The following is a 27,036-nucleotide window of genomic DNA, read 5'->3' as shown; positions in this document are numbered from 1 at the left end:
CACCATGGAGCAGCTAAGCCCACGCGCCACACTGAACCCTCAAGCCAGAGTTAGAGAGTCTGTGCCCACAGTGGAAGATCCCACATGATGTAGCCAAGAGCTGACACAGCCAGGTAAATAAACAAGGAGATAAATAGTCGACCAAGGGGGTCTCTAAGAACCTGTCCTGGTGTAAAGTTACCTATTCTGGTGAGATGGAAGTTAAGGAAGGAGAGTGAGCATAGCAGGGGCTGGGCGTGGGAGGATGTCCTCTGAGTGTGATTAGTTCAGGACAAACAGGCCATCTTCACACCTGTTTTCTTTCCCAGAAAAAGGGAGGAGGAGAGCTTGAAGAACAGTATTCACAGATAATTCAAACACTGGCCTCAGTGAATAGTGTTGGCTTTACTCTCACCGCCGTTTGTTTACTTTACCTGGGTGTAAGTGCTGTATAGCTTCCAAGGAAGCAGTGAGGCGGGGCCCCTTACTCTCTTTAATAATCAGAAAAGTAAATTCAGAGAGGTTAAGCAAGCTGCCCATTGTAACACAGTGATCACTGGCAGGCATGAGAACGTGGCCCTGCTACCTCTGTGATCATTCTCCCTGTCTCTTCTGTCTTTCATTGGAAATGCTCACTGGGGCCTATTCAGGAGGACTGAGAGTGAAAGGACCTGTGAGAGGAGGCTCTAACTCAATTCCCCAGGAGCCAGACACATGACATGAATGAATGACGCAGATAGATTGTGGACCCATGGTGGCCAAATCTTCTGAATGATCAAGAAAAACCAGAGATCAAGATTGTAATGTATAAATCTCCTTGTTAATCTAGAAAAATGGTATGATGACCCTATTCGCAGGACAGAAAGAGGCAAAGGTGTAGAGACCAGATTTGTGGACCCAGTAGGGGAAGGAGAGCTCGGGATGCATTGAGAGAGTGGCATTGACGTCTGTACACTACCGTGTGCAGAATCGACAGCTAGTGTGAAGCGGCTGAATAGCGCAGGGAGCTCAGCTCAGTGCTCTGTGATGACCTGGAGGTGTGGTGGTGGGGGTTGACGGGAGGCTCAAGAGGGAGGGGTTATATGTATAGATATACCTGACCCGAAAAGAGGTGGACACAACTGAGCCACTAACGTTGAAAACCTGATTTACTTCATTGTACAGCAGAGGCTAACACAATATTATAAAACAATTATGTTCCAATTTAAAAAAATTACAAGTGAATTTTTAAAAATCTCCTTATTTTTATATACCAGTAATCAGTTCAAAATTACTAAAGTTCTTTGGGCTAAGCAAAACTTACCTGCAAGCTGAATTTACCATATGGCTGTGATTATATAATTTCTGGTGTGTCAGTCGTCCCATACCCCACCTTCCAGCTGGGAAATGACTGAGGAGTTGGCAGTCAATGGGCATTGATTCTTGGACATTAACATTGCTTTGACCTTTTCCATATCTGCTTAGCTGCCAGCTACCCTTTTAAAAACATTTTTTTTGTCCTATTACTTTTTTCTAAATTATCACCGTGTATTTTTATTGGATACATAATTTAAAAAATAAAAAAGAATGAAGAAAAAGCATCCTACCAACAAGACATATCTACTGTTGATAATTTGCTGTTTCCTCGTAATCTGTTTGAGAATGTACATATGTATTTTGATAAATACAAAACTATTTATGCAGTTTTGTACCCAGTTGTTATTATTGTTTAGTTGCTAAATTATCTCCAGTTCTGTTGAGACCTCAGTACTTACACCCATTTTTTTATTGTAAGCACCTTTCTGTTTTTTTTTTTTCCAAAGACATTACTTTTAATGGCTGTTTTAGTGTATTGTATAAACATAGCATACATATTTGAGCAGGAATTTCTTGTGTGACCTTGAGCAACTCACTTAACCTCTTTATGTCTCAGTTTTCTCTTTTGTTTAACCAGAGTAATAAAAGAATTTTCTCTATAGAGTTAATGTGAGGATTAGAGGAGTAAATAGATACAAAGTAAATGAAATAGTGCTTGGCATAGAGTAAACATTAAATAAGTGCTTGTTTATGATGAAGATGATTTTATACAAGGGCATCTTTGCCTGAATTTATTACTTTTTGTAATAAATTACTATGGGAGGATTTATTGGATGAGGGGTATTAACATGTTAAGTCTCTTGATTTTCATTGTCAGATAGCCCTTTAGGAAGGCTGTTCTAATTTACATACTATGTGGACACAGTACATCTATACATCTTTTGAAATATCAGTTATTTTATTTTCCTTTACTATTTACCAAAATGAATGACTTTAAGCATCTGTAATATTGTTGAACCTCTCTGTCTTACATTAGAATTCATATCTGTTCATTCTGGCTATTGTCTGAGTAACTGCAGGTTTGGAAATTGATCCTGGTTTTTTGTGTATGTTTGTTTGCTTAATCCAAATGAAGAGTCTCTGCTATTCAAAAGGCAAGTTTAACCCATTTACATTTATTGTGATTTTATATTTATTATACTTTTTGATCTCTGGTAGATTCTATAGGCCACCAACTCAACAGGCATGTTTGAGGTGCTAATCTAGGATCTCTGGGCTCTGTTCCAGAAACCACTCAGATTGAGGATCCTCGGGTACAATGGCGGCGGGAGCAGGAGCACATGCTGAAGGATTACCTGGTGGTGGCCCAGGAGGCCCTGAGTGCACAAAAGGAAATCTACCAGGTGAAGCAGCAGCGCTTGGAGCTTGCACAGCAGGAGTATCAGCAGCTGCACGCCGTCTGGGAGCACAAGCTTGGCTCCCAGGTCAGCTGTGAGTACCTCCCACCACCAGTACCCCCACCAACATGACCTCAAGGAAGAGGAGACGGCCACACTGAGTCCTGCATGTATTGCCTCTCGATGCTTCTCAGATCTACCTGTGTTCTTTCCTCTCCACTCCTTGTACAAACCACCACCCTTCTCCTGCTCCTGCTTGTGCTTTGCTATGATTCATCTGCCATTTTCATTCCATTTCCTTTCATTCGTTTTTCATCTCAGAATGCCAGTTGACTTACCTATCTCCTTATTTGAAGCCCTTTAGTGGCTGGGGGAAGCGGGGGTAGTTTTTGGTTAATGTACAGAGTTTCAGTTTGGAAAGATGAAGATGTTTTGGAGGTGGATGGTGTTGATGGCTGCACAACAGTGTAAATGTATATAAGGCCTCTGAAATTATATTTTGAAATGGCTAAAGTGGTAAATTTTATGTTATGTGTATTTTTTCGCATCACTCTTTCCATGGCTTACACAGCCCCATGTGGTCAGACTCCTGCCAGCCACTCCCACCTCCACTGATGCTCCCAGTCACTAGGATCTAGATGTGCTAAGCACACCCATTCTGCTCCCCTAGCCTGCCCTGCACCTTTCTACCTCGGGGCTTCTGTCCTTGCTGCTCCCCTGCCTAGAAAGATTTTCTATTGATCCATTTGCACAGCTGGCTCCTTCTCACCCTTCCAGTCATCTCTGAGAGGCTTGCCTCTGACAACTCCATCCTCAGATGCTCTTCCCCAGCATTAGCCTCTGTAATGGCTGTTTATTTTGTTCATAGCACTATCACAGTACATCTGCTTATACATCTGTTGGTATTTCCTAGTGGAGGAAATTTCCTGTTTTCTTTGTTCACCCTCATATCTGCAGGAGGAGAACAGGCACCCCAGTCCTTCATTCTCAGTGTAGGGAAATGCCAGATCCATAGCTCTCAAAGAGCCCATTGACCTTTTCTGATGTTTTGGGGTTTTGGGGTTTCTTTTTTTGGTCTTCTGCCACTATTTTTAATAGCTAATCATTTTCTATGTTTACTGAGTGCTTACTAAATGCTCACCTACAGTCTGAATATGTTATTTCAGTTAATTCTCATAACAGTTCTGTGGGGGAGCACAATTAATATCTTCCTGTAACAGATGAAAAATCTGCAGCTTAGAAGACTAATAGCATACCCAGGGTCTTACAGCTGGTAAGAGGTGATAAGTTACAAACACAATCCTCTCCCCCAACATCAGCTGTTTGGGCCAAGGGGCCAGCTTTAAGCCATGGTGTCAGGGTTTCCATGCCTTGGCTGGGTAATCAAACACTCCCCCTGTGTGAAGCCCCCACTTTGAGAAATTTGGTCTGGGAGGAGGACAGTGAGTAGGTTACTCGATGTCTCAGCCCTGCCCTTTTCCTTGGCAACTCAGGGAGAAACTCAGAATCTCAGATTATAGAAAAGAACTGCATTATACTCATTAGCTGTTTCTAGGTCAAATAATGTCCTAGAGACCATCATGAGGGTTTTAGCACTTAATCTGCCTTAATCAGCTGGGACTGCCATAACAAATTACCACAGACCAGGTGGCTTTAACCACAGACACTTACTTTCCCACAGTTGTGGTGGCTGGAATCCTGAGATCAGGGTGTCAGCACAGCTGGGTTCTGGTGGGACCCTCTTCCCACCTTCTCACTGTGTCTTCACATGGCAGAGAGAAGAGAAAACAACAAGCTCTGTGCTGTCTCTTATAAGACCACTAATCCCATCACAAGGGCCCCATCCCTATAACCTCATCTAACCTTAATTACCTCCCAAAGGCCGCCTTCTCCAAATACTATTACAATAGGGGTTAGGACTTCAATATATGAATTTCCGGGGAACACAATTCAGTCCATAGTATTATTCTTACCAGAGCCCTGGAGGGAGATATTAATATCCTTAGTGAAATTCAGATTCAAAGAGATTTTTTTTTTTCTTTTTGTAGTCTGAAATAGTGACAAATGTATAGAAAAACAAACCTTCCTATTTTGGAGGTCAGGATGTATATAGGGACCCCAAGTATCACACCCTGAATAACTTACTAACTTTGGGGGATAAAATGTATTTTTTTATATTGAAGAGCTGCAGCTACCGCCATCTTACACAGGGGTTAAATTAGCATCACCAATAATGAGACAAACTGACATTGTATACTTTCTGTTGTGATGCAATAAAAAAACATCACCGAGGATTCTTGACAAAAAATGTTTACTCTCAATCGAATCATGAAGAAACAACCAGACAAATCCATACTGTACAGTATCCTATAAGATAATTACCCTACACACTTTCAAAAAATAGTGCTGTGAAAAAAAAAACAGAAAGAGGGGCAATGTTCCAGATTACAAAATGAAAAAAGTCTAAGGAGGCATAAATGCAATGAAGTGTTTGCACCTTGACTAGACCATGGATGGAGGGGAAAGCAGCCATAAAGATATTCTCAGGCAATTGGAAGATTTTCTTAGGTATAATAATGATTTTGTAACTGTGTAGGAGAATGTCCTGTTCCTAAGACATTCATGTGACATCATGTCTGCAACTTAATTCCAAAAAAATCCAGGGTGGTGGGGGGGGACGGCGGGCGTGGGGATGGTAAATGAAAAAACTATGATGTCAGTCTAAGTGAGATCAATGCCTCATTGATGGTTTTGGATATGGGATGGGTTTTTCCCAATAATCATTTATTGAGGGCTTTTATGATCCAGGCAGGCATCCTACTGAGAGAATAAGAGTGGAGGGTGGGATAGACAGAACAGATGTGGGGAAATGCTAAAAGTTGGTAGATCTAGATGAAGGATCTATCAATATTCATCACATTATGCTTTCAAATTTCCAGTAGATACAAAGGTTTCAAAATAAAAATTTAGGGTGGGGAAAAGAGCCAAGTGGCAGCAGTGACACATTCTTAGTGGGAGCTGTCCTGTGTGTTGTGGATATTTAACAGCATTCCTGGTCTCTGCCTATAGCATCTCCCACCCAGGGTTGTGATAATCAAAAATGAATGCAGACACTGCCCCAGGGTGGGCTAAATTGCCCCCATCCAGAAACCACTGGTCTAGGTAAACCGCTTAGCACATTCCCCTAGAACGTATTAAAACTCAATAAATATTCTCTTGATAAGAAATACATTACATAATCTTTTGAAAATGTGGACTCTGTAGCTGGACTGCTGGGGTCCGGTCCAGGATATGCAACTTCCTAGCTGTTCAACTTTGTACAAGTGATGCTGCTTCTCTCTTCATGAAGTTTTTCATCTGTAAAATTGACAGGGACTTCCCTGTGGTTAAGACTCTGTGCTTCCAACGCAGAGGGCAGGAGTTTGATCCTTGGTTGGGGAACTAAGATCCCACATGCTGTGTGGTGTGGCCAAAAATAAGTATAAAACTGACACAATAATAGTGTTACCTTCCACAAGTGTGTTTGTACTTGGAATACTAGTTATCACATTCTTAAGCTCATGATAGATAATAATATTTATTTGATATTATTAATTCATTGGCATTGAAATGACCAAGATTTTTAACCAATCCCTGGAACCAGTAAGAATAGACAATTCCTTATAGAAAGTAATTGAGGCAGTCCTATCATATGACTTAAGAGCTGCTACTGATTGCTCCATCAGGTTCAAAGACACCATCATTTTGAATGTTAAAGAAGAAATCAATAGATAGCTGGTGGGAAGCTGCTGTATAGCATGGGGAGCTCAGCTCTGTGACCTGTGATGACCTAGAGGGGTGGAATATGCAGGTGGGAGGGAGGCTCAAGAGGGAGGAGATATATGTATGTTATAGCTGATTCATGTTGTTGTACAGCAGAAACAAACACAGCATTGTAAAGCAATTTTCCTCCAATTAAAAATGTTTAAAAAAGAGAATCATCTCAGATCACTAGTTCTAAGATACAGATCAGCAAGGGATGGGGGGCGTCCCTCAGCCCATGCATCCTAGTGAAACAGGCATGACCCAAGGCTCCTCGTGACTTTCTTAGGGTTTGACAAGCCAGGTTTGCCTTCCAAGTCAAGCTCTCTGGCAAGTTGATAGACCGGTGAGGTCACATGCCTCCCTCTAACTCAGATGGCCTGTCAGGGCTTGTGAAAGTTTTGCCACCTGGCCTTGACTGCTGTAGGGCTTGGCTACAGGTGGGGCTCTGCCTTGGGGATGGAGGCTTTGTTGTCATCACTGGTACAGTTTCCCACCCCGTGGGGAATGAGAGAGAATTCTCATTTAACATGCATCTATTGAATTTCCGCAGGGCGATATGCTGGCCACTGTACATATGTTGTTTCAAATAACCGTGCTACGCACACACAACCTTACAAGATACTGTTGTTCCCATTTTACAGATAAGAAAACTGAGGCCCGGAGAGAGAAAGTAGCTTCCCCAAAGTCACACTGTTAAAAAGTGGCAGAACTAGTTTTATACCCATAAGCATCTGACTTCAAAACCAATTCTCTTAATTTAACCCAAGTCAGCCAGTCAAATTCTAAGGTTTGAGGGCTGCACTGGGGTTCTTCCATCCTCTGAAAGATGAGAGCTCAGGAGACCTGTGTTCTTTGGGACCTCACCATGCTCCTTCCTTCTCCAGGCCTTGGTTTCCCATTTGGAAAATCAGTCATTGGGTGCCTTGCTGCTAAAAATGCCAGTTGAACCACCTACATGCTTTCACTCATTCCTGAAACTAAGAAAATATCAGATAAGAGATTTTTAAGGCATACATGCACAAGGACAGGGAGACTTGGAGGAAAAGGCAGCGATAAAATGTGGAGACTTAAAGGTGGAAGGACAGATAGCAACCTATCCAATAGACCAGAGAAAAAGAGGAATTGGGCTGACAGTGAGAAAAAACAGGCCTCTGGTCTACCTGGAGCACGTGCAAAAGCGTCAGGAATTGGAGGCAGTGGCTGTCTCTCTGGAATGGGAATGAAGTTAGGAGGCCCTCAAAGAAGACGGGAGGAAAGTTGTTTCTGAGACACAGACCAAATCAGTGAGGCCTAGGCCAGTGCCCATCTCCAACCTGATGGAAAAATGGAGGTTTATTTGTAGGAGAGAGTAAAACAGAGTCTCTGGACCACAGGATACCAGGCAAGTTCAAAACTGCGGTGCACCATACTGAAAACATAGTATTCAAGTGAACATGAACTTGAGGATTGAGACCCCAGCCGGCATGTACCACTTGACTCCCAGAAGAGTACCAGGCTATTGCCTGCCAAGCTGGACAGTAGAAGAATCTGGGGAATCTGAGTCTCTTCTTTTCAGAGAAAAGGGATATAAACAGAAAAGGTGAGATTTCCCTAGTGGCCCAGTGGCTCAGAAGCTACCTGTCAATGCAGAGGACATGGGTTCGATCCCTGGTCTGGGAAGATCCCGCATGGTGGGGAGCAGCTAAACCTGTGCGCCACAACTAGAGAAGCCCGCAAGCCCTAGAGTCTGTGCTCCGCAGCAGGAGCAGCCACTGCAATGAACAGCCCAAGCACCACAACTAGGGAGTAGCCCCCTGCTTGCCACAACCAGAGAAGAGCCCAACAGCAACAAAGACCCAGCACAGCCAAAAATAAGTAAATCAATAACATTAAAAATAAAGAGGAAAAATGTAAAAACACTGACAGCGAGGATTCTTGGATGAAACAGTCCAGATAAATCACATATGCCACACAACCCACAGTGAATCATGTAACCCATCTCCAACAAACCCTGCTCCAGCCAGCTTTTTGGGTCCCCGGTTTAAGTGTGAGCAGACGGCTGAGTTTCTGGACACCTATGGAAAGCCTCTTACATGAACAGTAGAGATGAAATAAACACCTGGCAGTGGGGAGGCCTTGCAGGAAATGGAGAGTGTGCGTGGGGAAGAAAACATGGAGAGAAGCTCACACCCATGAAAGTAAAACAGGATGCTACGTTTTATAAATAGCAGCATTCAGAGAGCACAGAAGAGCCTTTGGAAATTGAACTACGAGAGTAGAAATGAAAAATCCACAGGAAGCCTGGAAGGTAAAACTGAGGAAGTTTTCTAAAAAGCAGAACAAAAATACAATGAGATGGAAAAATAGCATCAGGCCAAGAACTCTATCTGAGTAATGAAAGCTCCAGATAGAGCAGAAGAAACAGAGGGAGAGAAGCATCAGTGACATAATTTAGAAAAATTTCCCAGAACTGATAGAGGAGATTGAAAGTGCTCAGTGAGCACCCAACACAGACGATAAAAGTTAACTCACACCAAAGACATATCATTGTGCCACTTCAAACACTGAGAACGATTCGAGATTCTAAAAGCTTTCAGAGAGGAAAAACTAGGTCACACAAAAATGATCAGGACTCAGAATAGCGCCTGGCTTCTCAGTAGTAACACTGGAAATCTAAAAGACAATGGAGCAATGCCTTCAAACATTTAAGGAAAATAACTTCTGCCCCAGAATTCTATATCCAGCAAAACTACCCTTTAGTCATGGATGTTGTTGCTGTTGTTCAGTTGCTAAGTCATGTCTGACTCCACACATGTTTTCCAAAAGTGTTATTTCCTTCATGCTTCCTTTCTCAGGAAGTTCCTGAAAGTGATATTCTACCAAAATGAGGAGGTAGTCACAGGGGGGAAGACATGGAATTTAGGAAGGAGGAGAGAGGGAGGCAGTGGAGGTGAGGGGGGGTGGGTGTCCCAGGATGCCAGCCAAGCAGGGAGAATACAGACACACACCCAGCGAGACAGAGCCCAAGAAAGGAACTCAGGGAGAGGAGACTTAGATAACTGGCTGAGTGTGAGGTTGCTCAGTGATGAATTTGGGGAAAGTAAGCACACCTGCTGGGAGGGATTGGGGGCAGGAGGAGAAGGGGACGACAGAGGATGAGATGGCTGGATGGCATCACTGACTCAATGGACGTGAGTTTGAGTGAACTCCGGGAGTTGGTGATGGACAGGGAGGCCTGGTGTGCTGCAGTTCATGGGGTTGCAAAGAGTCGGACATGACTGAGCAACTGAACTGAACTGTGGCACACCTAAAAATGATAATTATTAACTTAAAGACAAACAACCCCAAAAATGTGCTGGAAAGAAAAAGTAAGCAACGTTGGCTACATGCCTGGGCCCTGAATAGTGTTTACAGAGTAAGAGTAGTGCAAACATTGAAGGTGTCTCTGGCCAGAGTTATCTGTAAGGAAGATGAGGAGCTGAGAGGGGATGCCCTGTGTGGGGTAGGGGTTGGGAAAGGAAGTGAGCCTAACACTCCATCCTCCAGAGAGAAAGGAATACATGATGCCGAAAACAAACAAAAAAATCAAGAAACAGTGATGCTTGCATATTATCAGACACACAGGATTGGATGCCCAAGAAGCTGGCTGAACCTGCTGAAATGGTTCCTTTTATGCTAGTGAGTAAGCGGATTGGGGAATGCTCTTTTTTTATAGCAAATCTGGGATGTATAAAATATGTAGCATTTTATATAGACTGTTAGAGTGTGTTCATACATAACTTGAATAAAAACTAAAAATTAAAAACTAGAAAAAGATGTGATCTTAAAGGCAATCTCTACGGTCCTGTTTGAATATGAGATGCTTTTGTTGTGAGTAACTGAGGGGACCCGGACACAGAAAGGAAGCTCATGACCTGTTTCTTGATTGGAGTGCTGGTCACTTGAGTGTGTTTCTTTGGTGAAAGTCCACCAAGCTGCACACATATGATGTGTGCACTTTTCCATTCCTATTTGTACTTTCTTACTTCAACAAAAAGATAGCTTAAAAAATAACAAGCCACATCCTATTGCTGCAGCTTTGGACAGAAACAGTACATGTCACAGTGATTCTCGAGGATGATAATTCCAGCCCCTGGCGGCCCCGTTGGCAGAGTCTCATCCTTCTCGGGTTCTCCCTTGAGGGTTTCTGAGTGTTCCCTTGGAAGAACTCTTGCCTTCCACAATCTGCCCTGGCAGCACTTGTCCCCACAGCCACCCTCTGTTGTTAGGGTCAGGACTGGCCATGTTTCATGGGCTCTCCCAGGCTGCTACCACGCTCCCCTTAATACTTCCCCCGGTGAAGGCCAAGCCCAGCAGCTTGGGTAAACAGGCCGGTTGCAGGATCGGGTGCTCACAGAACAGGCACACTTCTTTTTCGGTGTATCTTGTTTCCTCACTGATGATGCTCATCTTTACACCATGTTTTTACTAACCATCAGTAACAAAGATTGTCAATGACCTTAAAATTTTGTCCGGAAGTGACTATCTGGGCAATTGCCTAAGTCAGTGTTTCCAGCTTTGTATCCAACCAGGTCTCTCCCCTGAAACTCCCAATTCCAGCAGAGTTAAAGGAGTTAGAGCACAGGAAGTGAAAGCTTCAGACTGGAAACAAAACATGTATTCCTGTTCCATGCTCACAACAAGGGCTGTGCGGTCCTTCCTATCCAGGTGTTCCTGCGCTCATCTCTTCTGAGAAAGTCCAGGCTCAGTCACCGTCATCCTCATCATTACCATCATTCCAAACTCAGCAGAGGCGAAATGCTGCCCATGGTGCAGGACATCTTGTCAGTTTCTACTGAGAACAATTTTATTTCCCAGACTTCCCAGTGTTTCTTTTTAACTTTCCTAAAGCATAATCAGAGGTATCCCCGGTGGTGGAGTGGTAAAGAATCCACCTGCCAATGCAGGCGATGTAAGAGGTGTGGTTTTGTTCCCTGGGTCGGGAAGATCCCCTGGCAATGAAATGGCAACCCACCCCATTGTTCTTGCCTGGGAAATCCCACAGACAGAGGCACCTGGTGGGCTTCAGTCCATGCGGTCACAAAGAGTTGGATGCGACTGATCACACACACTGCACAAGCATAATCAAAAGGTCCCCCTGGTGGTTCAGATAGTAAAGAATCTGCCACAGGTTCAATCCCTGAGTCTGGGAAGATCCCCTGGAGAAGGGAATGGCAACCCACTCCAATATTCTTGCCTAGGAAATCCCGTAGACAGAGGAGGCTGGCAGGCTACAGTCAATGGGGTCACAAAAGAGCAGGACACGATTTAGCAACTAAACAACAGCAGTAAATCAAAAGATCCACTCCAGTATTTAAACCAGGTCCAAAGAGCAGAGCAGCAGCCCCTTCATGATTGTTCCTTCTACCTCCACACACTGAAAATTGCCCGCAATCTCCAAATAAGCCTCTTTAGCCTCAGAAGAATCCAGGTCCCAGCAAGTGACGTTAAACAGAAAGGGGAGGTGATGAAATTGCTCAAACCATAAGATTAAGGACTCAGGAGAAACGCTTCTCTGGCCTTTTCCTGAACAGTGCCTGTCCCTTTCCTGAACAGTGGGGTTGTGTTTAAAGACACCATGAGTCGTACACAGGGCCCATTTTCCTCTTCAGATCAGCAGGTAGGAAGCTTAGAGCCAGGTCTGTGGCAGCGACGGGTCAGAAATGGGACCTCATGGCATGCAGTGAGCCCAGCTTCACACCACTGGCTTCCTCACTCTCGCTGTTCGTTTATTTCATTTTCCTTCCTTTTAGATGGATCACTCTGTGTCCTTTTTTGTAAGCCTTAAAATCCCCTATCAAGACACAAAGAAATTCTATTTTTAAAATGCACTAAGATTACAGCTGCAGGCATACCTCGTTTTATTGCACTTCACAGAGATTGTGGATTTTACAAATTGAAGGTTTGCGGCAACCTGGTGTTGTCAGATGAGGGTTAGCTTTCTTTAGCAATAAAGTTTTTTTTTTTTTTATTAAAGTATGTACATTTTTTAAGTCATAATGCTATTGCACATTTCATAGATTGCAATAGTGTAAACATAGCTTTTATAGGCACTGGGAAACAAAAAAATTCTTGTGACTCACTTTATTGTGATAAACCATTTGTTTCGATAATCCCTTTATTACGGGAGTCTGGAACCAAACCCAAAATATCTCTGAGGTATACCTGTGCATGATAGAACTGTAGGTAAACACTGAAAGGTAACTTGAAGAGAAGATAATTGTATTAGGATGATAGGGTTACAGGTAATTTATTTTCCTTTTCAAATGTACATTAATATTATAAAGTACATTAAATGATATTTTTAGTAACTTCTGATTAGAAAATTATGTTTGTGTTAGAAACTGTAGAAAAGATAGAAAAATACAAAGATGAAAATTAATTTTATTCAGCATCCAAATCTCTAAATATAAATATTATCTTTCTTGTCTCCTTCCACATATGTGTGTGTGTGCGTTACCTCTGTATATTTTCAAACTTATTCTTTCTTTGTAGTTTTTCGTAAATTACTGTTTTTTATTTAACTGTAAGTTTTGGACATCTCCTGAATATTTAGTATCCTTTTACACCATCATTTATTTGTTTGCTTGTTTTTTGCCGTCCACATAGCATGCAGAATCTTCGTTCCCCCACCAGAGACCAAACCTGCACCCCCCTGCAATGGAAGTGCAGAATCTTCACCAAGTGGACTACCAAGGAAGTCCCTACACCATCGTTTTAAATCACTTATGTTGTACAGTCCTCACTTTATATGTATATCCTATTTATTTAACAAATTCCCCTTTGTTGGGCATTTAGGTTGTTCACTAACAGCCATTCCTTTCTGGGTTTATCTAGATGGCCAAATAAGCCAACTTGACCAAAATATGTTTCATCTACAGAATTCCTTTTTCTCTTTTTGCAGTGGTCTCTGGTTCGTCATCCAGCTCTAAGTATGACCCTGAGATTCTAAAAGCTGAAATTGCCACAGCAAAATCCCGGGTAGGTCCTCTCTGCTTATGCTATTGATGGGGGTCCCTGAGGCAGCTCTTGGCTACTAGCCTACCCACAAGACCAGAGTAGATGCTTCCACCAGGAAGTGGCAGCTGGTGCTGACTAACAAGACCCCACATAACGACAGCAGGAGCTGTAGCAGCCCTCGTTTTACTAATAGCAGTGTTGATAGCAGCTACCCTTTCACAGGCAATCACTCTAACCAGGCGTAGTGCTAAATGCTTCTTGAGTAATACCTCACGCCCTCACGATAACCCTGTGAAATAGCCACGGTCACTATCTGCATTTTAAAGATGAGCCAACAGAGGCTTGGCGGGATTAAGTAACTTGCTCAAGGTCGCAGTGGACTCAGGCTTCCCCCAAATTTCTTCATGGAAGGTGCTCTCTTCCTAACCACTGCGTGCTCTGCATTATCATATTTAATTACTTCCTGATTACCTTAGGGGACAGATAGTTTTATTCCCCCTTTACTGATGTGGAGACTGACTGAAGACCAGCACTTAAATGACCTGCTCAAGGTGAAGTCAGTGCTGTGAACATGGGTTTACTACAAAGTCAGATGCCTGAGAGAGAATGTGAAAGGGGAGAAGCGGCTGGAGATGAGGCAGCAGGGGCTGCGCAGCCTGGAAGGGTATGTCTTGTCTAAAGGGTAGTGGGATTTTAGCTCTGTGCTCTTGTGCCCATGCTGGAACGTGGGCTCCGCATTGGCACATCTTCAAGTATTTTCATAAAAGAACTGTGTATCTAGGCCTGGTGTACGAAATAGCTCAATATTTAATTATTAGCAACTCATTTTTAAATTTATTTATTTATTTATTTTTGGCTATGCTGGTCTGCATGGGCTTTCCTATAGTTGCAGCAAATGGGGCTACACTTTAGTGGTGGTACACGGGCTACTCAATTGTGGGGGCTGCTCTTGTTGCAGAGCATGAGCTCTAGGGCGAACGGGCTTTGGTTACTGCGGCATGTGGGCTCAGTAGCTGTACTTCCCAGACTCTAGAGCACAGGCTCGATAGTTGTGGTATACAGGCTTAGTTGTTCCCTGTGTCTCCTGGCTTTGGCAGGTGGATACTTTACCAAAGTAAAGCAAGCCAAAGCATTTCTGCAGGCTGAAGCTGGCTCCCTGGCCAGGGCGTGCATATAAAGTTACTACGTTGCCTCTCGGCTCCCTGCACTACACTAGCGAATCCAGTACCTGCTTTAAGTAATGCCCAGCCCAGGAAATTGCCATTATCTTCATCCGTCAGAAACAGGAAGGGGAGGCTCACAGAGCCAATGGCATGGCTTGAGAGAAGCCAGCCAGGCGTGAGAGAAGCCAGCCAGCTAGTCAGGGGGAAGGCCAGACTTTAGCCCAGGTCAGCCAGGTCCTGTCGACTTCCTGTTTCCACAGAGCAAGGGCTGGCTGAGAATGACCTACAGGACCACCAGACTGGGAGGCCAACCCCAGCAACATCAGTGAGGGGTGCTCAGGGATGTTGACCTGAGTCATTATGCAGGGCCAGTTGGGGGCTCTGGGGTCATATCAGCCTCTGACCCTCTGTGTGGTCTTCTGCCATCCAGGTTAACAAGCTGAAGAGAGAGATGGCTCACCTCCAGCAGGAGCTACAGTTCAAAGAGCGTGGCTTTCAGACACTGAAGAAGTAAGTCTGCCTGGTGGTGCAGGCTATGGGGATCCCCCTCAGCTGTGCTCTCCTCCCATCCTCTCTGTCCCCCTCTCCTTCATCCTCTTTCCACCCTCCTTGAAACGAGGCTTTCTAATCGTTCAGTTCCAGTTCTATTCTACTGAAGACCATTCCCCAAGGTTGAGGTTTAGGAAGAGAAAAGGAGACTCATTTCCGATTCAGGTTCTCACGGTCCTCTGAATTCCAGAAGTCATTAAAGTCTGTTCCATTCAGTTGAGTTTTGCCAGCCACAGAAATGAGTATCGCCGGGCACGTCTGTGCACCTGACTCCTCCCCTCCTGTAGATGGGGGAGAGTCTGATACGCACATGGACAAAACCAGCTCTTTCCATGGCCCCCCGAAGTGAACAATGACCCTGGCTTGTACGCTCCCAGAAGAAACAAGGATCCCTTCCACAACAAACGGGTTTCTAGAAGAGTGGGCTCCATGCCATGCACACTGCACTTTGCAGGTGGCTGAAGAGTTCCAGAACTTTGCCCAAATGTAGTTTTCACTTCTAGAAGCTGACTTGCAGCCACGAACATGCAGTTCTCTTGTTTCCTTAGAGAAGATGTGCTCCTTGTCACTTTTATGATTATACTAGCAGGGATTTATTGAGCAGGTAGTCCTTGCCAGGGAGCACTTCCAGTGTTTCTATCTGGGTGACCCTCATGACAACTTTGTAAGGAATGTGCTGTTAGCTGATTCCATTGTACAGATGGGAAACTAAAGCCTCTAGTCCATGTTTCTGAGCGTTAGCTTATTGTTGTTATTAAACCACTCATATCCCTGAGACTTGTGCCTTGAGTCATGTTCAGTACATGTGATGAGCTCATGGGACAGTCATTACAGTGCCTCATAGCCCTCCTGGAAGCTCCAAAGAGAACGGTCAGTAGATGTCTCTGTTCTAAGGGCTATCTGCTTAGATTCCCAGTGAGGTCACCTGTACACAGACAGCATCTTCTCTAGACACTACCGTCTCACTCTCCTTGACTATACCTTCTCCTCATTCTCCAGACCTCAAACCACTCTCACTACTCTTGGCCACAGCCCCAAGCCTTTGGGTGTTTATCTCCAAGCCCTATGAATTGAGGGGAGTTGTTCAGTTCAGTTCAGTCATTCAGTCATGTCTGATTCTGCACCCCCATGGACTGCAGCACGCCAGGCTTCCCTGTCCATCACCAACTCTCTGTCCATCACCAACTCCCAGAGTTTACTCAAACTCATGGCCTGTCAGTGATGCCATCCAACCATCTCATTCTCTGTTGTCTCCTCCTCCCACCTTCAATCTTTCCCAGCATCAGGGTATTTTCAAATGAGTCAGTTCTTCACATCAGGTAGCCAAAGTATTGGAGTTTCAGCTTCAACATCAGTCTTTCCAATGAACACTCAGGACTGATCTCCTTTAGGATGGACTGGTTGGATCTCCTTGCAGTCCAAGGGACTCTCAAGAGTGCTCTCCAACACCACAGATCAAAAGCATCAATTCTTTGGCACTCAACTTTCTTTATAGTCCAGCTCTCGAGGGGAGTTGACCACAGGGGCTGGTGGGTTCCTATTCACATACCCCCACTCCCCAGACCCCTATTGTCCAGATGAGCCACCAGGATATAAGGCAACATGGCTGTGTGTTATAGACTGCATAGAGTGCCTTTTTGTGTTATGTGTTATGGCTTTGTGTTTATATAGATATATATTGTTTAGGTGTGTATCTATACATATGCCAGTCCTGCCTCTCAAGCCAGTTTCTAGTCTCATCAGGACAAGAGGCTGCACTTTATGCTTCTTGGTAGTCTCCAGTCGTGCCAAGGGCAGCCAGGGGCAGTAATGTGAGTTCAGAAAATTCCTGTAAAGCAAATAGCCTCATGAGTCTTCCAAGGCAGTGGAGCAGGTTCTGAGCACATAGTTTAAGGGAGCACGTACTCACTCTCAGAGCAGGGGTCCTCTCCCTTCTTTCCCTTCCTCCCCTCCCCTCTTCCTCCAATGCCTGCCTCGCCATGGTCCCCCCGGCCCCCCCCCCAACTCCTAGGTGCTCTGGAGCTTCTGGTTAAAATACTTCCCATTATTCTCTGAGCCACCACAAACCTGTTTTACCACTTCGTCACCCTGTAGCAGCATTGATCATTCTTGTTGCTTGATAAGCTGAGGCTGAAACCCCAAAGACAAGACTCCTTTTCTCCCCCTCCCTCAGCCTGCCCACCCCCACCCCTTTGACATCAGGCCCAGATAAGGCCTCTCAGGGCTCCTGGGCCGGAAGCCACCCCCGTGTTCCCTGTGGAGGAAGGTTTCTGCTCTAATGCGCACCTTGGCAGACAGGGTTAGGAATGTCGCTGCCAGGGGTGGATGGCCTGGGTTCAAATCTTAGTTCCCAGGGAACATGAAAAAGTGTTTTGCTTCATCCCCTTGAGCTTCTGTTTCTTTATCTGAAAAATAGGATATTGTAAATATTGAATTGGAAAATCCACGTCAAGCGCGTGACTGTACCTGGCACGTAGGGAAAACCTGGTGAGCTGAAGGGGGTGGTAACCTCTAAATAGTTGGCTGTTTGGACTTGGAAGGAACTCACATGAACTGTGCCTTCGCCCTGGGCACCAGTCACCTCCTTCCATTGTCTCTACTCGAGCAACTTTTATTCTGCTTCCCTTTATAGGCCAAGGTACTTGATGGGGCTGCAAATAGAGCCGAGCTCGAGAGTGTTGGAGCTAGACCTGGGACTCTTGGGTTTTGAAACTCATGTCCTTATACCTGCCTTCCTGGCATCATCCCAGATAAACCCCCCCAGACCCCGAAAACATCAGGCCCCTTTCCCTCTCCCAAGGGACTGCATTCAGTGCCCACTGGGGAACTGTCCAGTCACTTCTTAGCATCCTCTCTTTGTGGAACCTGGAGGAAGCTAAAACTCGTTTGGTTCATGGTCAGCAAGGGGCTTCCCAGGGGGCACTAGTGGTAAAGAACCCGCCAATGCAGGAGGCACAAGGGACATGGATTCAGTCCCTGGGTCAGGAAGATCCCCTGGAGGAGGGCATGGCAACCCACTCCAGGATTCTCACCTGGAGAATCCTATGGCCAGAGGAGCCTGGTGGGCTGCAGTTCACAGTATCACAGAGTCAGACACAACTGAAGTGACTTAGCACACACACATGGTCAGCAAACCCAATTTTAAAAAGAAAAAAAGATTGCTGAGGATGGAAGCAGACCTCTCAGAAAAGACTGAAAAGAAAAACCAGGACCAAAGCCAGGGATTTGGCCCCGTTAGCTGCCTTGAGCCCTTGTAAATAAGGAAGACTAGGTATACCATCCCTGGGGGCGGTGGGCAAGACAGCATCTCTCTGCTGCTCCCCAGAGCCACCCTTCCCAGTGAGAATTGGCTGGACAAGACCCAGAGGAGCTGGCTACCACCAGAGCCTTTGCCCTGCTTCTCTGTGGCTGCCGGGTGTGACTGTCTCAAGTGCTTAGAGAAAAGACAGCCGTGTAATTTGGAAATCCTAAAACACACGCGTCCCGCTCCCTACCCCTCCCAGCACATACACACCCTCTCCTTCCCACCAACCACGCAACTTTTCTTTCCCTTAAAAAAAGATTCATTCACTGAGTACATAATGGTAACCCTTTGTTCCGCTCCCCCGACTCCCCAGTCCCTGAGAGTCCGAGCTCCTCTCTGGAGCCAAATTCCAGAGCCTGGGTTGCTAAGGCCCCTGACAGCAGTCAGGTAGAAGCCATGTGAGGCACCCGAGGCCCTGAAGACAGACCACTTCTGTCTCTTCCTGCTGAGGATTCAAAGCCACCCTCATCCGGTTGGCAGGGGACAGCTGGGCACAGCCCCCTGCCCAGAGCCCCCAGCCCCTGGCCAGGTTCAGACAATACAGCATCTCCCCTGACCCCCTTTCCATTTGGGACCGGGCCACCTTCAGCCCCAGTACATTCAGCTCTAAGGGGAGCCTTCTCTCCACCAGGCATGTTGGTCAGGCCTCTGCTGGGAAAGCTCCCTGTAGGTGAAGTTTTCAAACTCGATCTGAGACCAGTCTTAGCCGACCTGGCAGGCTCATCCAGGCCCAAGTCCTCGAAAGGCATAGACAGGCTATTTTTAGCAGGGAGACATAACTGGGGCTTTGTCTTCCTCCGAGGAGGAGGCTGCAGGGATGGGGCCATGAGACAAGTCTCCTTACCCCTCCCCGCTTGCAGACAAGGAGGCCAGGGTGAGAATCTGTGATTCCCCACCCAGGTTATTTTTAGCCCAGGACACTTCGGCCTCTAGAAGGCCAGAAAAGCATGCCTCGGAGTGGTTTCTCATCCTGAAATAATGGGTTTGTGGTGTTCCCTCAGACTACAAAACTTCCTTTTCTTCACTGGATACTGAAACCTCCTCCCTGGCTTTTGATGAAAGTGTGAAGCAGTTAAAATTTCTCTCTGTGCTCTCTCTGAGCCTTGTCCACAGCACAGCTCTCCTTCTCCAAGAGGGCTGGGCCCACCACCAATAGGATTTGTTTGACCTTCAGAAAATGGTCTCGTGCCCCTTCACCTCCATCTTCCTCCATCAAAATGAACCTGTGTATAGGGCCTGGATGAGCCGGCAGACTCCCCAGCCTGAAAGTATTGTAACCCCTCACATTTGTCTCATACTTCCTAACTCCCCACCTCATGTTCCAACCTTATCCCTCTTAACATGGCTCACAGCTTGGTGACCATGGACAAGGCATATGGCATTATCCAGGGTTTTTTTCAGAGGAGGAAGCTGAGGCTCCATGTGCACAAGGGCCGTCCCCAAGGTCATGCTACTAAGTGGTAGCAAGGGGTTTCTTCATCCTTCTAACCTTTCCTTCGTGTGGCCCTTAACTTCCACAAATGCTTTTTTAAATTATTATTACTATTATACTTTTAAAAACAGTTGACTTATTTATTTACCTTTGGCTATGTTGGGTCTTCGTTGCTTCACTGGCGCTTCCCTTTCGGTGGCAAGCAGGGGCTACTTTCTAGCTGCAGTGCCCAGGCTTCCCGTTGCAGGGGCTTCTCTTGTTGTGGAGCACAGGCTCTGGGGCGCCGGGGCTGCAGCAGTTGCAGTTCCTGGACTCTAGAACGCAGGCTCAGTAGTTGTGGCACATGGGCTTAGTGGCTCCGTGGCACGTGGGATCTTCCCAGATCCGAGAGCAGACCCACGCCTCCTGCACTGGCAGATGGATTCTTTACCACTGAGCCACCAGAGAAGCCCAGCAAATGTTTGTTAAAGGCCGTGGTTCCCACCAGCGGTGACTTTGCTCCTCCCATCCAAGGGACATTAGGTAAAGTATGGAGACATGTTTTTGGTTGTCACAACTCAAGGTCCAGATGCTGCTAGCATCTAGTGGGCAGACGCCAGGGGTGCTACTGAACATCCTACAATGCACAGGATAGTCCCCGACAGCAAAGAATGATCCCGCCCCAAGAATCCGGAGGTTGAGAGACCTGAGTTAAGGAACACGAAAAGATGCTCAACATCGGTAATCTTCAGGGAAATGTAGAAGTATCATCTCACAGCAGGCAGAGTGGTCATCGTCAGAAAGAACACAAAACAAATGTTTGTGAGGATGTGGTAAAAGGGGAATCCTTGTACACTGTTGGTGGGAATGTAAACTGGTGCAGCCACGATGGAGAACAGTATGACGATTTCTCAAAAAACCAAAAATAGAGCTACCACCTGACCTAGTAGTTCCTCTCCTGGATATGTATCTAAAAATCACTAATTGAAAAAGATACACACACCCCAGTGTTCATAGCAACAGTGTTTACCATTACTAAGATATGGAAGCAATCTAAGTATCCATCAACAGATAAATGATAAGGAAGATGTGGTACATATATACAATGGAATATTAGTCATAGAAAAGAATAAAATTTTGCCATTTGCAATGACACCAATGGACTTGGCATTATGCTAAGTGAAATAAGTCCAACCGAGAAAGACAAATCCTATGATATCACTTATATGTGAAATCTAAAACATACAACAAACTTTGAGCATCGTAAGAAAGAAGCAGATTCTCAGGTATAGAGAACAAACTGTGGTTACCAGGGGGAAAAGGAAGGGGGAAGGGACAGTAGAGGGGTTAGGGCAAAAGGCATTATTATGAGATTATATGAAATCATGTGTGTGAGTGAACCCTTTTGGAAATTGTAAAGCCCTATAGAATTGAAAGACTTTCATTCAGTAAAATACAATAATGTTAAAAGGGGGAAAAATAAGGGACTACCCTGGTGGTCCAATGGCTAAGACTTCATACTCCCAGTGTAGGGACCTAGATTCTATCTCTGGTCGGGGAACTAGATCCCACATGCCTCAACTAAGACCCAGTTCAGCCAAATAAATAAATATTGGGGAAAGAAGATCACATTAAAAAAAAAAAAAAAGTGTGGCTCTGTGCTATATAATAAAACTACTCAAACATATTCAAGCTTATCAGATGAGACTACCACATAAATTATTGATTATAACACAGCATACCAAGTGCAGTGTCAAGCTCTATAAGATATGTCATGAGAACCTCTAGCCCCGCCTGGAGACCCAGGGAGATGATTGGGGAAGGCTTCCACTAAGAGCTGACTTCAAGAATGGTGCTGCTTCTGCAGCCTAACACTGACATTTGCAATCTGACAGGGACCTTCTGTGCTTTATCCAATAGCAGCACCTGAGGAAGAAGGGACAGCGAGGAGACTTCTTTCAGGACTAAAGCACTGTAGTCTGTGTTTTTTCCCTGGGGGAACCCCATCCATCACCCTGTTTTTGTCTGACCTTTCCCCTTGACTGTCTCCTAGAATCGATAAGAAGATGTCAGATGCTCAGGGCAGCTACAAACTGGATGAAGCTCAGGCTGTTCTGAGGGAAACAAAAGCCATCAAAAAGGCCATCACCTGTGGAGAAAAGGAAAAGCAAGATCTCATTAAGGTACAAGACCTCCCAGTGACGGGGCCCCCATCCCCGTTTCTCCCGAGCACCTTTCTTTGCCAGGCAGGACTCAGGTGGGCTATTTCCATGTGCTGCCAGATCCCTGAGTTCAGAGAAGAGACTGGAGTTTCAGAAGGATGAACTGACTTGCCTAAGGTCACACAGCCCAGTGTCAGTGGCAGAGCCAGAACAGAAGCCCTCTGGTCAAGATTAAAGGTCACATACTGGCCACCAGCTCTAGCTGTCTGCTTTACAGAACCAAATGGTGGGAGCTGGCTTCAGCATCACTAACCTTGGCATCAAAATGTAGCATCCTTGTAAGCATTTCATTGCGTGTTCCGACTCTGGGCTGGGAACCGACAAATGGTGATAGCTGTGATGTACTGTGCCAGGCAGTTGTGCCAAGCACTTGGCCCACACCATGCCTCACTTTCCCCTTATATCAGTGCTAAATTATCCCCAGCATATAGCAAAAGACTGCACAGATCAGAGAATAGGCACTAGAGCCAAGATTCAACCGTCAACACCTAACTCAGAAGCCCATGACTTGATGAGGGAAGCTTTACACTCTGTGACAAACAGAATAATTTCAAAGCTCCTATCAGGACCGCAGCCCAGCGAAAACACTGAAACTGGGCATTAGTGGACAGTGAGGCATGTTCCATTCATGCTTAGCAGCTAAGCGTGCCAAGCCTTAAGTCAGATAGACCAGGACCAGATCCTGGCTCTGTCAGTTGCCAGCTTCTCCACCTAACAGCTTCCTCATGGATAAAATGGGGGGTGCACATGTGCCTGCTCAGTCACTTCAGTCGTGTCCAACTCTTTGCAACCCTATAGACTGTAGCCCATCAGGCTCCTCTGTCCATGGGATTCTCTAAAGCAAGAATACTTGAGTGGGTTGCCCTGCACTTCTCCAGGGATTCTTCCTAACCCAGGGATCAAACCCGGGTTTCACTGCAGGAGATTCTTTGCCACTGAGCCACCACCAGAGAAGCCCCAGATGGGGATAATCACAGGTTATTCCTCGGAAGATTGTGGTCAGGATTAAATAAGATCATGGTAAAATGGACAGTTATTAAGTATTGACTAAACCAGCGCTTTACACTGGTCATCTTATCTAAACAATATGATAGTCAATACGATAGTCAATGGGATAGTTATTCCCATTTTGCAGGAAAAGAAACTGAGGCACAGAGAGGTTAATCAACAAGAGCACACAGCTAGGAAGTGGCAGAGCAGTGGATCCTGACTCAGACAGTGCAGCTCTGAAGCCATTGTCCACACTGGTTTCTCCCCTGTAAAGGGCCCAGCACAGTGCCTGGCACCTAGTTGATACCCACCCACTGGTAGTTCTTTACAGGAGAAGTGGGGTGTCAGGGCCCCTAGTAGATTCCTAGAGAGTGACAGACCCAGAGCACCCTCCATGGAGGGGGTGTTGCTAAGCCTGCCCTCCCCACTCCAGAGCCTCGCCATGCTGAAGGACGGCTTCCGCACCGACAGAGGCTCCCACTCCGACCTGTGGTCCAGCAGCAGCTCTCTGGAGAGTTCGGGTTTCCCACTGCCGAAACAGTACCTGGACGTGAGCTCCCAGACGGACATCTCTGGAAGTGTGAGTACACAGCACACGCCACCGGGGCCCCGAGAAACAGAGTAACCTTCTTGTTACTTGCCCGAGAGCCCGGGGTGCTTTCTGAACCTGGGTGCTGCCCCAGCCTTCTGTTGCAGACCTCTTGGCCTCCGGATGACGTGAGATGACGACGTGGAGGGGTAGCCAGCTCTGACTCGCTGGTCCCAGGAATGCATCTCTAGGTGCCGCACAGAAAGCATGTTTGAAGGGTCTTTCTCAGGTTTCCCTGTGCTGATGAGCAGCGCCATTCTGTTTTCCTCTCACCAGCTGAGAAGCAGAAGATAGTTCCCTCCTGTTCACCCCAGAACAATGCCTGTAGCTTTCAGACAGCTGCTCACCTCCCAGTTCAAAAGCTCAGCCCTGGTTAGAGTAATGAATAGTGCAAGTGCTGTCCAGACATCGCTCCTGAAAGTCTCAGAGCAGGACTGACCCATGCCGATCCATAACTTAGAAGAGCTTTTGTTTTCTTGGAGCAGGTGACATTGAATGAACGAGTCTCCATGCCTAAATGCTCTTCTATGTGGTCTCTACAGTCGTGAGGAGAAGCTCCATTCATGTCTGATGGGGTGAGCCTCACAGGTTTTTGACAGACTGGCATGGCCAATGGGGCTCCCACTCCATCCTCACACCACCCATTGTCCAGCCTCAGGCCACCTGTGCTGAAGCATTTGTGAAGGAACCGTGTGCCTTCTTCCAAGCTCTAGGATGCTCTTGTCCCTCGCTGTTGCACTGCTGGCTGCAGGCTCCCTGAGTACGGTGGAGCCCTCCCCAGCAGGCCCAGAGTGGCTTTCTCATGTGGTGGCGGTGCCTATTTCCTCCTGGCCAGCTGTCCACCACGCTCCTGCCACCTGGATGAGCTCCAAGCCTTTTGGGGCTGCAAGATATTCTGAGCCCTCGGCTTCTCTTCTCAAAGTGATAAATGTGTGCTTTGGGGGCTCTTCCCAGGCCTGAAGGAAAGAAAATGTTTTTCTCCTAACTAGCTTCCCTGCGATTCACGCAGCCAGCTCAATAATTGGGTACTATTTTTAGCTCCTTCCCACACAAGCTGTCAAGTCTCTCAGGAGCCCCCGAAACCCAGCTCAGCCCTAGCCACCATAACCATGTAATTCCTGACCTGTTCTTTCCTCCAGTTCGGTACCAGCAGCAACAATCAGTTGGCGGAGAAGGTCAGATTGCGCCTTCGATATGAAGAAGCCAAGAGAAGGTAATTAGAGGCTGGGGGCAGGATGGTCCCACAATAATAACTGGTTGGCCAAAACGTTTGTTCAGGTTTTTCTGTAAGTTCTTAAAATCCAAACACACTTTCTGGCCAACCCAGTACTATTGTAGTTTGTCCTGCTCTGTGTCTGCTTTTTACACATTTCATGATGTTTAATCCTCACAAAGATTGTGAAGGTGAGTATTCTCATCTTCATACTTTAGTCTTCTCTGAAATTCTAGAAATGATTGAACCAGGGACGCTTAGATAAGAGTGCAACTATGCTTTGAACCATACTTTAAACCTCAAACCTAGTAATCTTTCCACTTGCCTGCCTAAAAATCAACCTCTAAAATCAAGGCTTACCAACAATCATGTAAATAGCTATGTGTGAAAGAGCACATCTGGGGCTTTAGCAACAGGATAAAAAGACTACTGATACTACCCATTTCAGTGTCTCCTGCCCAACTGGGAACAAGCTCTGTTTTTAAACTGTGTAGACACCAGGAACTTTAGATATTCTGTGACTTCATAGAATCCTAGGCAATTGGGTTCCACTACTGCAAATAAAATAGTAATCAAAGCTGACATTCTTAGAGAATCTGTAACGGTCCAGACAGTGTATCTCACTTAATTTTAAAAGCAACCTTATAGCATAGCTTATCTCATATTCTCTCCATGTTAAGAAAAAAGTAAGATCTAAGATGTTTCATGACTTTTCAAGGTAGATTCAGAATTTGAACGGGACGGTCCATGGTCTTCCTATACACTGAGCCTGTATTTCTGAGAAAGAACTCATAAGGTCTGATGATAATGAAACCAAGCACATTGCATCCATTCCTCCTTAGGCTACATTGCCCAGCCCTTGGACATTCTAAGTCAGGCCAGGGAGAGTGTGGCGGTACCCAGCCCTGCCCCTCTACCAACAATGAGTGAGCAGCAGAAACCCCTTGGCAGCAATGACAGGAATCCTGTAGAAACTGGAAGCAAGAAAAGGAATTCATAGGCTTATTGAGCTCCAAAGTGAAGGGGTAATCTAGCTTCAGGCACAGCTGGATCCAGAGTTTCAAATGATGTTACATAGCCTCAGTCTCCTTTCCTTCTTCCTGCTTGCCTTTGTGTTGACAGGTTTTTTCTGTCGAAGCAAAAAATGACCCCTGCTGTTCTAGACTTACATACTGCCAGGCTAGCAACCCCAGCAGAAATAGGACCTACCTTCCCCATACAGTTTTACAAAGCTTTGGGCTTGAGACTCATTGGCTTTTTTGGGAGAGCCAGTCATCGTCGCAGGGTGGGAGGAATTGGAATTCTCTGAAGGTCCAGACATGAGTCATGTGCCCGACTATAGGAAGGGGACTGAGGTCAGCTCTGTGGGAACCAAGTGACCTGAAAGTATGGGAGGACATGTCTGTTTCCCAAAGAAAACTTGGAATATTGTTAACAAAAGAAGCAGAAAGTGGATTTTGTTCTGGTGGGGAAAAAAACACCCTGTGCACTCTTTCAGCTCCCCCTAGAGATCCAGCAGAACAGCACGACTGCCGCTTTGGACAACCACTTCTTGGCCCCTCTGAACTCTGTATATATTCCAGTTTGCAGTGGTGGCTATCTTAGATGATCAGTTACGGAGAAATGAAAGGGCTGGAATCTTTCCTTTAGGGTTGCACCACTAAACTTCTCATTACAGAGCTTTGTAACTCATCTACCTTTATCCAACTTTGTGCCTCCTCTTTCACCTAAAAGTAGTTTAAGGACAAAGAATAAAAAGTAGCCTGCTGAAAGGGGAAGCAAAGGCTGTGGGACCTGAGGCAGGGAGGGTCGGTGGCTGTAACGCAAGGTCTGACTGCTGCCAAGTTTTGTCATGCGTGCCCTTCTTGGGGATTTCTTCAGATTCTCCTAAGGATGTGTGGCTCAGAGTTAAAGAGCAGACATAGGGAAAGCACCACCAGAAAGTACATTCAATAAAACATCAATTAGCAACCTAAAAGGGAAGAAAAATAAAACAAACCAGGGGATATGTGTATATGTATAGTTGATTCATTTTTCTATATAGCAGAAACTAATGCCACGTTGTAAAGCAACTATACTGAAATAAAAAAAAAAGGACTTTTCTGGTAGTCCAGTGGTTAGGACTTTGTCTTTCCAATGCA

The 27,036-nt window shown here is 45.7% G+C and overlaps 1 protein-coding gene across 1 annotated transcript in view; it reads left to right on the top strand.

The window, feature by feature from the left end:
* WWC1 (WW and C2 domain containing 1) overlaps positions 1-27,036 on the top strand; it is a 156,165-nt gene that overhangs the window by 82,838 nt on the left and 46,291 nt on the right. The window contains exons 3-8 of the mRNA XM_040239437.1: positions 2,563-2,766; positions 13,399-13,475; positions 15,048-15,127; positions 21,935-22,064; positions 23,527-23,673; positions 24,822-24,895. Coding sequence (XP_040095371.1) covers positions 2,563-2,766; positions 13,399-13,475; positions 15,048-15,127; positions 21,935-22,064; positions 23,527-23,673; positions 24,822-24,895 — 712 coding nt within the window. The remainder of the gene's footprint in view (positions 1-2,562; positions 2,767-13,398; positions 13,476-15,047; positions 15,128-21,934; positions 22,065-23,526; positions 23,674-24,821; positions 24,896-27,036) is intronic.

Source organism: Oryx dammah, unplaced genomic scaffold, assembly GCF_014754425.2.
Source record: "Oryx dammah isolate SB20612 unplaced genomic scaffold, SCBI_Odam_1.1 HiC_scaffold_5, whole genome shotgun sequence".
Classification (NCBI taxonomy): Eukaryota; Metazoa; Chordata; class Mammalia; order Artiodactyla; family Bovidae; genus Oryx; species Oryx dammah.
This window is presented reverse-complemented; position numbering and strand designations above follow the sequence as displayed.